The sequence below is a fragment of the Pundamilia nyererei genome, unplaced genomic scaffold, assembly GCF_000239375.1.
Source record: "Pundamilia nyererei isolate P.nyererei 1_Seehausen unplaced genomic scaffold, PunNye1.0 scaffold00087, whole genome shotgun sequence".
Lineage (NCBI taxonomy): Eukaryota > Metazoa > Chordata > Actinopteri > Cichliformes > Cichlidae > Pundamilia > Pundamilia nyererei.
This window is the reverse complement of record NW_005187488.1, coordinates 45,620-58,394: the sequence shown is the minus strand read 5'-3', so window position 1 is coordinate 58,394 and position 12,775 is coordinate 45,620. Positions and strand designations below refer to the sequence as shown.

At 39.9% G+C, this 12,775-nt stretch overlaps 1 protein-coding gene across 1 annotated transcript in view; it reads right to left on the bottom strand.

Annotated features, from left to right (window-relative positions):
• Positions 1 to 12,775, bottom strand: part of malrd1 (MAM and LDL receptor class A domain containing 1) — a 64,026-nt gene that overhangs the window by 28,430 nt on the left and 22,821 nt on the right. Inside the window, exons 11-18 of the mRNA XM_013912315.1 lie at positions 12,251 to 12,338; positions 11,993 to 12,172; positions 11,745 to 11,901; positions 10,273 to 10,429; positions 10,076 to 10,186; positions 8,670 to 8,900; positions 8,342 to 8,581; positions 5,605 to 5,893 (exon numbers count right to left, since the gene is read on the bottom strand). Of these exons, the coding sequence (XP_013767769.1) occupies positions 5,605 to 5,893; positions 8,342 to 8,581; positions 8,670 to 8,900; positions 10,076 to 10,186; positions 10,273 to 10,429; positions 11,745 to 11,901; positions 11,993 to 12,172; positions 12,251 to 12,338 (1,453 nt within the window). The remainder of the gene's footprint in view (positions 1 to 5,604; positions 5,894 to 8,341; positions 8,582 to 8,669; positions 8,901 to 10,075; positions 10,187 to 10,272; positions 10,430 to 11,744; positions 11,902 to 11,992; positions 12,173 to 12,250; positions 12,339 to 12,775) is intronic.

Here is a 12,775-nt window from a genome sequence, read left to right as displayed (position 1 = left end):
TATGTTCATTTAAGAAGTTTACATGTGCAAAGCTAGCAGGCTGCTGCTGCAGGTTAATATTTAAAGTAAAGCAATTTGTGCATTTCCTAAAACATCCAGCTTTTCTGTTATGAATTACAAAGTGCAATAAAAATGTTGTGCCTAAAGGAGTTTCAGCAAAATAACTACTGTGTGCTTCACCAGATTAGACAGCACCGCATGAGTTGAGCATTAACTTCGGAGCGTAAGCAGTCAACTCAAGAGAGGGGGACCGTCTGCATGTGGCATCGGGGGCTCTTTAAGAGGCTTAGGAAGACAAAAGGGCATGGGGCTATAAGAATGAAACACTGTATGATCTGGTGGCTGGAGAAGGCTGGAATCTGCTTCTTTTGGAGCCAAACATTCCAGTGGGGTCAGTGCTTAGCTTAAGGGAGTGTTACAAAGAGAGATGAGGCGTGATGAAGAGGGGCGGTCCTTGTAATTAAAGGAGAGAAAGGGGTATAAGTCCTTCCTAATCCTTTGTTCCTCTTCAGATGCACAGGACCAGAAGCAATGTGCCCCACAAAGGCATATAGGAAGCCAGGAAGCCACAGCTCCCAGCTGCTCTGCTACGTACTGAGCCTGTAGGTGGATTTATTTCAAAGATCAGCTAACAGCATACTGCTAAACCCACAGGAGTGGCTACCGCTCTGCTCCTGTGAATGCACACTAATTCATTTGTCCTCATTAATTCCTGCTTATATCTTGTTACTTGGATAACTCAAAGAGCTCGAAGGCTGCTGGCAATGTGACCTTGTCACCAGGCTGCTCCTGTCCTTACTTACATACAGTATGTGGGCAGGCGCCTTGAGCGGCATGCTGCCCCCTTGTGCAGCAATGTCATTCAGGTTCAACATTAATGTTTAAATCCCAGTGAATTACTTCAGGATAGGAAGTTTATTGAAGGTTTGTTGAATATAGAAGGACACCCAGGTTTCAGATAATTCACTGGAAAACTGTCCTGTTTTTATCTAAAATATTTATAACATGTATTGTTAATTAGAAACACTTTACTGTAAAATGTGGACCTTTATGAATGAATTTCCATAATACGAACATTGCACACAGCCACTTACTTGACTGCACAAGTATTAAAGAGTAGATGACCCTAAATGTTCCAGTTTGCAGCTTTTATCTTTTACAGAAAGAGCCACAAAAAAGATTAAAAAGTTTTGCTTTCACTGCTTTACTAAATTTTAATGGAAAACTTATTTGACTTGTATTTTCCCAGTTCTATTGCAAGTCCAACACAATAGTGACTTGAAGAAGAAGATCGGCTCAAATCTGATTTGCATTTTGTTCTGTCTCTCCTTTACACACGCTCACATTTACATGCAGTCTACAGATGCAAACGAAGAACTCCGCGTTAACATTTTTCATGTGTGTTGTTCTACAGTTTTGGGTATTTTTTCCAGGCAGAGCTATAAAACAAGTGCAAGTGGAGAGTAAAAGCGGCCGGTCTTTCTGCTCCATCGTGTGATGGTTTTATATAGATTGAAGCTGTGGAAGAAAAAGCTCCCGAGGGAACAGCAGTATATAATTACAGTTCCTGCTGTCTCTGCTCTCATCAGTATTACTGTACGTCCTCTGCAGCCTGCAGCTGCTGAGACACAAAGAGAAAAGGTTTCTGATTCAAGTCTTCTCCCTCTTGTCTCATTAATGGCCACTTGGACTCACCTCACTGTCAGGGCAGCGGTGATACTCCCTGACTTAACCTTCAAGAAACACTTCATATCACCGTGTTCTTTACAATGCCTTTCTTTCCTGTTTTCACACTACTTTATTTGCTTCTTCCTTCTTCTTTCAGAAAATTATCCTGTCATGTTTAAAGGGGGAAAAAAGCATCTTCTGACCCTTTTAATTTTGCTATATGTCTCAAACTAGCAGTCCTATGCACTGGATTTCAGCTCCTTATGGCCTATGTTTAAGCCCTTAACATATATTGCATAGTGTAAACTGTAAATCTTTCCATGCATTTTCTTCCGCTTATATGACTCAGTGCTGCAAGAGGAACTGGAGCCTATACCAGCTGCCAGAGGGCGAACGGTAGCAACCAGAGTGTCACAAGGCCAACACAGAGTGTCAGACGACCACTTTTAAGTGTCTACCAGTGTAATTAATATCTATGAAAATAATTAAAAGCAGAATAGATTCCCATTCCAGCATACATAGACGTTCAGTCTGAAAGGATGAGTGACCTTCTCAAGTTTAAATGAAATAATTTTAGACAAGCTAAATAAATAAAGTAGCCACATATTTCACTTATCTTAACTGCACTACTGCATAATTCTGTATAAACAATCATTCTGTACAATACGATAATTATAATTCTACAACTGTTTACAACTGTTTATAACTTGCATATTTCTATAGCTTTATATTTATATCCTGTTTATAGCCTGTACATAGCTTGTATACCCACTACAGCCTGTACATACTTATAGTTATAGCATATTCATAACGTACCTTCATACCGTGTACATTGTAACATACCCATAATAGACCCATTTTTGTACCCTCATACCTATAACAGACCCATTTCGGTAATATATCTATATTATTGCTAATATAAATTTTGTAATATATCTATATCATGGCTAAAGCACTTCTGGATGGATGCAAACTGCATTTCGTTGCCTTGTACTTGTGACATGTGCAATGACAATAAAGTTGAATTCTATTCTATTCTAAATAAACCTAAAACGCATGCACTTTTTAAAAACCATCATAATGAGAGGAAACTATATAAAATGAGCTGCATGCTCAAGATGGATATATAAAAGTTTCCTCTAAGTCTCAACAGTATGAGAAAAATCACCAAGCAGAGCAATGGAGTAAGCTGAAGGTAAGCATCATTAGCATGCAAACCTGCAGCGACTCTTATTGACACCACACTACTTCTCTAATAATGTCTGATTAATATTGGAGCACAGCTATTCACTGTAGGCACCGAAAGAGACGAATGCAAACAGACAGTGAAACGAAGAGAGAGGTAAGAGAAAGAGACAGCTGTAAGGACAATCCTGCACATCACCATGCAGCTGGATACAAACCCTCTACAGCTCAAAATGACAGGGAGCTTCACAGTTTTTAATCCCTTTCTGCGCACAGGCAATCAGATTTTCTCTTCTCCCTCGACATCAGCTGCATCGGAAAGGCAGTACGTTTAATAGGCCAATTATAGCCACAGTGACAATGCCGATAAATCAGCTCTTGTTGTTTTCTCTTGCCTTTTAAAGGGTTCGCTCATAAAAAATGCAAGGGATGCAGAGGAACCTCTACATGCTGAACATCTCCCTAGTCTAAAATTCAAACTATGATGGGTTCGCTTTGGTCAGAGCTTCAGCCTCGAGGTGAGCAAACGTTTCAGAGCATTTCTCCTTAGATTGTTCGTTTTAGTTCAAAACATCTTATTGTTTTATATCAGCAAAACTCCAACTTAAACTGGATGTTACTGTTAAATTGCTCAAAAAAACAAGAAAGGAATGTTTTATATAGGTAATTTAAATTAAGACGAGTGTCTAACGGAAAACCAAAGATACCGAAAAGCTTAAAAATGGAAATGTGCAACGTTTGACAATGTTAGTCCAAAGAAAACCAGCATGTTTGATAGGCCACCTCTATTTTCAAAAGCTCTAAATCTGGATTGGTTGAGCTTTTGAGCTCATTTTAATCCAGTCCTCATCAACTCCGGTTTTCACCTCCAAATGAAGGTGGTGTTATAATAACCCAGGAGCCATTATTAATTCTCCGATTGCCCATATGAGCAAACTATCAAGGTGAAAGTAATCAAAACTGTAGTTATCGACATCTTAGTGAAATCTTTTCTGAAAATTCACCAAATAGTTTAATTGGGAACTCGGGGCTGTGCTGTTCCGTTCTGCCTCAATGACAGTGATCTTTAAGCTTTTGTGATAAAATCCTCATATAAAGCAGCCCTAGAGGGAAACAGTTAAACAGCTTTTCACAGAAAATGACTACAGTCCCAGAATTCGCCCTGCCACGGCGGAATTAAAAAGTCATTATTAGAATAGCCGGGTCTTTTAGAAGCAATAATATAAAAACAGCTTTTTCCTGCTACACTCTGGCCTTCGTCTGGTCATTCAGTCTTTTGCAGAAACACGCAGTCCTTTAATTTTGACTGCAGAGCAAACATGCCAGGCATTTATTGCAATACCTCTTGTTTGGCAAGGTGAGCGCCTTGTTGAATTTAAGTGCTTGCAACTGTGAGATCTGGCCCCTGAGTTAATATTGCACTGAAGCTCTCAGAGTTCACCACTTTCATCTAGTAAGAGTACATATATTTAATGTCTCACTGGAATTTGAAGGCCCATATTAATGCATTCTTCACAGGAGGCATTTGACATGATGGAAAAGATGGTGGATGTCAAACCTCTGTGCCCAAAGAGCCAATAGAGACCAAAAACTGAGCCTGTTGTGTTGTTGCACTGGCACATTTTTAGCAGAGCCGTTTTCACTGTTTTGGCAGAAATACCAACTTGTTGTTATAGTAAAGATGGAGATAAGCTTATAAAATAGTTTTCTGGGCTTTCTCTGTACATAACTTATATGACGTTTGCTTCTGCCTGAAGCTGTTACCAAGATGGCTGGAGAGTACTGACACTTGTTTTCTAGAAGAACTTTGGTGTAAATCGTGAGAGTAAACCAAATTTGAAAAGTGGAGTCAGCTGCTATGGCATGCAATAAGATGTGCTTTGAAAGAGATTTATGCTTTATGTTATGCTTTCCTTCACTTATGAAATAGTCTAAACTACAGTATTCATGAATATGGCACAGTAGTTCTTGTCATAAGCATATTATGTTAGCCATATTTGCAGTATAGCTTGTTGCCTTAATATTTGCTAATGAGTACTAAGAACCACGAGCAGATGAGGTTCTTGTCAGCAGTATTTGTAGCTGTTCCACATTTTTACCCCAGTGTTGGTGAGTTATAAAAAGAGAGGATTGCCAAAGTTATTGCAACTGCAGATTTTGAGACTTTTCGCCTGATAGGTGAAACAGGGAAACAGCAAAGTTACAAGGATTCAGTAAAAGTCGTGCCTCAGTGCTGCAGTCAACAAGCATCAAAAGTAACCTTTACTTTAAAGGCAAACAATCTCTGTATCTCGATTGTGTCACACCTTTCACCGTTGCTCTACCGCTTGAAGAGTAGCTGCAGGCAAATCCACGTGATTCAAACTTTGAGGAAAAGCAGCAATCTGCTGGTGACCAAAGGAAATGCTTTGAACATTCTGCATTTACTGTTTGCTTTTCTTATTAGAAAACCACTCACAAACCAGTCAGGGAATACATGTTTTTCCACTTACGTCTGGTGGTTGTGTCAGGTACAATATGGCAGACAACTCTCGAGCAATATGTGACGTCACATGAGAAGACCATGATGTAAAACGTTTGTGATTTATAGAAAGCTCTAGTTTATTTACTATAAGCAATATATGCACTATGTAGTTTTTGGTGGCTTACAGTTTTTCATATTTTTGTGAATGATAGGAGGGTGTACAATAACACGGAAAGAAACAGCCAAGGTTGAAATGAAACACATGTCCAATAAAGTGAACTGCGTACCTGGAGGAGGTGAAGGAGTGTTATCGGGCGATGTAGCTGAGGAAGCGAGAAGGCATCCTGGAGAGAAGGTAATGTCATCCAGGCAGATGTCAACCTTTGGATTTCGGCCTACCTTGCCCTCGAACATGACCTGGAAGTCCCTGGAGCTGCTCAGCGGGATCTCCTTCATCTGCCAGTAGTTGCCCTGATCTCCCGTCAGGGTCAGGAGGAGATGGAGATGGCCTTCACTTTTGCTGAACACACTGAGAGTCCCAATGCCATCTCCAGACATGTGGAAGTAGAAACGCATCTGAGAAAAGGAGGAAAATGAAAAAGGTGTTAATTTAAATAGCACAAAAAATATCAATAGTTTAGTAACAGTAATGTCTAACCCTGAAGACTTTAAATTTTTTGATGGGAAATGGGGAAAAATGTTGGTACGGACTAATATCCGTACTGTAATAAAGATGTCAAATAATTCAATCGCTACTATATCTACAGTGGTACTCTTTCTAAATAATAGGCTTGGATCTTTCAAAGGTCGCTTGCTTGACACACTGATACCACTTTGTTCTCTTCTTCTTTTTTTTTTTCTTATATTGGTCTACTGTGGAAAGAAACAAAAAGTAGAGGCATGCTAAGGTGATTAAGTTTTAATCCACTCGGTCTGTCACTGGATCGATGTGCTTTTCCCTTCAGTTGTAGCCTTTATTAAGGCACAGAGAGAAATTGTGTTTTTCCATCACACATCAGTGAGTTAGCAGTATATTTTATGGGCTTTCTCTCCAAATAGAGGCTTGTTCAGGAGCTGTGGCAGCACACCTCCCTCTCTCGTTCGCCAGAGAGAGCATTTCCCCCATAGCACAGCCCTCCCTTCAGTTTAATTGGAGCCTTTTTGCTAACCGTGTGATTGATTGACAGGTCAGGAGCAGGATAAGACAGACACGACACACAGAGCAAACCAGGCAGTCAATCAAGAAATCATTTCCCAGTAGAGCATGAGGCTGACAGCTGGGAGGACACACACATACTACCAACCAAGCATACACACTCAGTTGCTAATTGCCTGTTTAGTTGCATCACATTTTCAGCTCTAATTGTAAGGACAAGAAGGTCAATATTTAAAAGTCATTTCTTAAGACTAAAACTTGCAAGCTGACAGGAATTTCTTAATTTTAAGAAATACGTTCATGTCCTTCCTAATAAACGTTTTCCACTCATCTCTGAAATACATAAGAAACTAAAGTCAGCAGCTGGTTGGGTTTACATGAAAAGTACATCTCATCTTTACACTTGTTTGAGGACTAAATGACAAGAAAGACTATTTTCATCTCCATCGCCTCTTTATGCTAAGCTAAGCTAAGTTAGCTTAGCTACAGCTAGCTCTTAGCAGCAACTGAGCGTATTTTCCAAAAAGTTGAACTTGAATCTTGATAGTGTGAATATACCAAAACCACTGAATTTAGCTCTTCTTATATATATTAAATATATATATTTTACATTAGTTACTACTGAAAGTCAAACATACATATATTATATTATACACTGCTGTGCAAAAATTCTCAAGACACCCTTTATTTCTTTATATTTTACTAAGAAAACTGAAGGTAGAAGTAGAGGTTTATTGAAATGTGCACTTCAACACTACAGCCACAAATCAAGATAAAGCCTCCACTGTGTTTTAGAAATCACTGTAAGCACTGTAAGCACATTGGTGGCAAAATTTCAAATCTGGATTCATAACTTCATAAGACCTGTTTTCACTGATTTTCAGTGCAGTTCTTGTGTAATCTGGCATACCTCAGCCTTTTCTTCCTGTTTCCCTTCCACTGACACCTACTAAAGGCATCTCTTGGGTCCTCTGTCAGATCTTTGTTGGATATTTTTCCCCTATTACTTAAAGATATTACTTAAAAATACTATTAATCTGCTGTAGATAGGTTTTCAGGCCAGTTAATTGTTCATTTGTCCTCTATCTGTCCAGTTTCCTCATACTGCATACCATGCAAAAAGATGGCACATTTTCAGTTATTATATCTTTGGGAATCATCTTGTTGGTGCAACTATACAATTTTATTAGTGTCAAACTGTGTTATCTTTGGCATTTTTCAAAGATTCAACAATAGAAATGGGAATAAATTATGCATTAGTGCATAAAGTTGAAAAACAGCCAATGTCCAAAGAACAACTTCCAAGGATCTTCAGGAAGTTTGGAAAATTATTGCTTGAAATCATTTAAAGTATAAGAAAGTTTTGCTGATTGGAAGCAAAATATGTAGAAATCAGTTGTAGTTCAAAGGTTTTGCACACACACAAGTCCCAGACAATTATCTGAATAACATCAATCATGTTGTTATAAAGCAATGTTTCTTAGAGATCTAATTAGGAATCCACTGACTCACAAAACCCAAAGATGGGAGGATTCAACAGGGCATGATGATTATTAATATATTGTTAAATAATGTATATTTTACAATATTAATTAAAAATACAGTATTTTATTATATAGCTCAAATAATCCATCCATCCATCCTAGGGTTAAATGGAATTTGTGTTAGTGGTCTTGGTACCAGGACACACCTGCCTACCAACCAGCCATACCAGCTCGAATCATGCCACATCAAAACCAATAGAAACGGCCAAATTTTGATGACCTCAGAATTTAAAATTTTAATCTGTGGTAAAGTGTTTTTAGCGTCTTCATTTAGCTGTATTTTTAATAATTCTCGTACATTCTGCCCTTTGACCTTGACCTGACCTTGCACTGTGAGCTCCTGCGGCTCAGTAGGGGTCCTATTATACGAGCGGTCCTGCCATCTTCCTGAGGAAATGAACTTTCCAAGTAGAGGTAGTGTCCCGAGGAGTTTCTCAGGGTGTGGTCAGTTGATGGCCTAGTTCCAGTGGTTGGACTGCTGCTGATCCTCCAATCAAAGTCATCCTCTTGGCACTGGCGCCAGGAACAGAGGTCAAACTCAAAACTGCAGCGTTCAATAAAACCCTCTGAAAGATGGCAATAAAAGAAGAACTCAATCACGGCTGTTCATTTATCAGAAAATTAATCTTCCACTTAAAGTCATCAGCCAAACATTAGAAGAGGCCTCACGGCAGATGTAGGGGTTCTCGTCTGAGCTGTCCCCGCAGTGGTTGATGAAGTCACACAGGTTGTCCTGAGGGATGCAGTGGCCATTTGCACAGGTGTACTGCTCAGGTGTGCAAGGCTGGTCTGAAGGAAGAGGAGGGGAGCAATCCACGAAGCCGACGTCATCTATTACCAAGTCACCCATGTAGCTGATCCCTCGTTTAGCAGAGAATACCACCTGAAAAAGAACAACAGACCCGGGATCAACTCTGAGTCCTCACTATTTTTGGAGAGGTCGATGCTTAATGTTATCAGGCAAGCCACGGAAACAGAAGAGCCGATAGCCCCTGTCCTAATGAGTCTTGTTATTCCGCGTCTAGTGGCAGTCAGCTGATGAAGTGCTCGGAGGGGAAAGGAAAAGGGCACTTGTAGTCTCAAAAAGGGCTCTGAAGGTTTGGTGTGTAAAGCCTTTCAGCTGCTGATTGTACCACCAGCTCTGATCTGACTCTCTGTTCTGACAAAGGTTAATGTGCATCAGTGGGATGACTTCTCCGGTGCAATCAAGCCACCGGGGCAGGCACTGTACTTTTATCTGGGTGTGGCAGTTTTGCCCCTCAGATGAAGACATTGATTATCTCTTGTTTTGAAAGGACAGGCACTTCTCTAAAGATTGCCTTAGGTCAAGTGGCTGTGAAGAATTAAATGGAATTTAAATCATTGACATTTTTTAGTAAAACTCTGTTTTCACTTTGACATGATTTTGAATTAATTTTTGTCAGAAAAAAAGCCAAATTATATTGTCCAGAATTTTACTTATTAAAAACAATAAAAGGGTGAAACCACAGCAAATCATCTGCCTTCATCTCACTCTAGCCTCCTCTTCTGTGGCACCAACTCTTTTCATATCCTTCCTTACTACATCCATGAATCTTTTCTGTGGTCTACCTCTTTTCCTCCTGCTTGGCAGCTCCATCGTCTATATCCTTTGTCCAGTACATCCACTACTCTACTGCACATGTCCAAACATCTCTGCCCTGCCTCTCTAACTTTGTCTCCAAACCACTAAACCCGAGCTGCCCTTTTGATGCTGCTGATGAAAATCTGAGCATCTTCAACTCCACCTCCAGCTCAGATTCGTTGGTTTTGTCAGTATCACTCTCTCCAATCCACACATCATAGCAGGTGTAAATACTATCTTGTAAACCTTCCCTTTCACTTTTGCTGCTGTTGTTCTGTCATTTTATACTTTTACTGTACATCATTATAAAAATACCACTGTATAAAATGTCTAAATTGTTTAAAAATGACTATTTTATATTATTTTTTATATAAAGGTTGATATGAACCATTTCATTGCATTAAACTGATTTCGATATCTCACTAGTTTTCTTAGGGAAAAATTATTTAACAGACCTGGACATTACTCAATAACCCCAAAAACACTTCTCCTCGTCTCCATTTGTTGCCTTGGTTACCAGTCTCAGTCCAAACCTCATGAGTGATGTTTGTTTGCTTCAGCAGCACCTGCAGACATCAGAAAAGCAACATATTTCCGTGACTCAATTCTGATGAGACCCCATACACAGAAATGATCTGTCTGCCCTCTTTACCTTCAGTGTTCCCACGGTGAAGCCCCTCATGTGGTACCAGAAGACCAGGGTGCACTGCGGCCCAGTGGAGGAGATGACAGGAGTCTGGAGGTCAGTGGTCTGACCGTATCCACCATTTGAACTGTCTGCATACATATACCACCCCTTGGAGCTGTTGCTATCAGAGGAATAGCAGGAATACAGAATAAGATCTCAAATTCAGCTGCGGATCTGAGATGGAAATGAGGATTTATTTAGTATTTAGTAATGTCTTTAGCCTGAGTGCCTTGGATATACTGAGAAAGGGCTCTGCATTGGAACTGACAGCTGTATTTTTACTTAGTGTAGTATAGTGCAAAAATATACACTTTTTTTCAGTAAAACATTTGTCTTAAAGGAAACAACCCATTTGTGATTTCTTGGCATTTCTCTTGGGAAATATTCATTTATGATTTTTACCCTTCAGGCCTAAACGGCTGATGGGATATTGTTATTGCCCTGCCAGGCAGGCGGGAAAGGTGAACACCCTTACAAATACGAATGCAAGAAAGAGGCGATGTAGGACTTTCAAATTGATACTGTTGGGGTTTCTACTAAAAATCTCAAGGACGGGAATCTGGTGAATGCGATAACTCGAGAAGGAAGTCATGTAGGATTTTTCAATTGATACCATAGCTGCATCTACCAGGAGGCTGAGGAGAACCACTGGCAGCTGTCTGTATATTTTGTAGATTGTTACATTTTCCCAGAGGGAATAAATTGCTGAAGAAGTAAGAAAGTTCAAAAACACTCAGCTGGGAGAACATCTGGCAATTAATTAATTTAATTGGTAGAAGTAAAGATGGGCAGAGGCTCTCCAATCTGTGAAAGAGTGCGTAAGAAGATGACTTCAAAGGCAATGTTCCTAAACGTCAAATTGCAGAGCCTTTGCAACTGTCATCGTCTACAGTGCATAACATCATCAAAAGATTCAGAGAAACTGGAAATGTCTCTGTGTGTAAGGGACAAGGCTGAAGACCTTTATTGGATGGTGCTCCGTCCCTCAGACAAGACTGCAACATTCATCAGCATGATTGTGTCACTGACATTACTAAATGGGCCCAGGAACACTTCCAGAAACCACTGACGGTTAAGATGCGAACTAAAGCTGCAAAAAGAAAGCCATATTTGAACATGCTCCAGAAGCGCCGTCGTGTCCTGTGGGCCAAGACTCATTTGAAATGGACTGTCTCACAGTGGGAAAGTATTCTATATCCAGATTAGACAATCTTGTTGGTAATCCCAGATGCTGCGGAGAAGGAAGCCCTTCCAACATGCTATCAGCGTTCAGTTCAAAAGCCAGCATCTCTGATGGTATGGAGGTGCCTAAGTGCACATGGTATGGGCAGCTTGCACGTTTTGGAAGGAAGTATCAATGCTGAAAGGTATTATAAAGGTTTGAAAATGAACAATAATACTGAAAAAATTCCAAAAACTCTTAGGTAGGTGCTTACAGGGTGTGGTCATTAGTAGGACGGTGGTACTCCTCTCCAAAATGATTGCTCTCCCCTTGGTCACATGACCAGCGAAACGAGTGATTTAGTATGAAAGAGGGTTTGACAATCTTCCACCCACAAGTGTCACCTCCTTCAAAATCACAGCTTTCCTTCACTGGAAAAGAGGGAACATAAAAATAAAAAATGTCTCAAAAACATTTGAGAAGACTGATAATGCAATAGTTAAAGCCTTTTAAATGTTTTACCACAACTTATTTCGTCTGATCCATCAGAGCAATCATATCTAAAGTCGCACACTTTACTGAAGGGAATGCACTCCCCATATGTCCCACAAGGAAACTCTCCATAATGGCACATATTGGGTTGAACTGTGGGGGCTGGAGTCGTCACTGCTGGAGTTGTATTATTCAGTGTGGGGAGCTCTCCTAGAGCAAGAGACAGTAGAAAATAACTAACACTGGAAACAGAATTTCACTGTACAGTTTTGTGTTGTAATCATTTACCTTCATAAGGCTCACAGTTGAGGAAGGAAAGGTCATCAATAGCAATGTCTCCAGTAAAATCATCTCCAACTGTACCTTGAATCAAAATCTGGGAAATAAACACACGGCATATTCAGTCGAGGAGTTAGCGTATAGAGTCCGTCCAAAGCTTTTAACAGGAACAGCTGTAGCTGCTGGTGTATTAATTTAGGAACCAATTAAAAGTGAACTCAGGATTTTGGTATTAAGTACATCTGCTGGGACACTTTTGGTTATTTCGAAAATGTTCATATAACCTTTTGGTTCACTCACAACAGTCTCTGTTACCTTGCTAATATCTACTGAAGTAAGCCCAATTAGATAGCTATACGAAGGTCTAAGTAAAAACTCTCTGTTAGAGAGAAGTACGGTGGCCCTGAGAGGCCAAACGGACTGCAACTTAAGAACACCAGCAATAAGAAAAACGCTGCAAAAGCACACAGAACACAACGGAAATAGGAAAAATGACAACGGAAATTGGAAAAACAAAAACCGAAATAGGAAAAA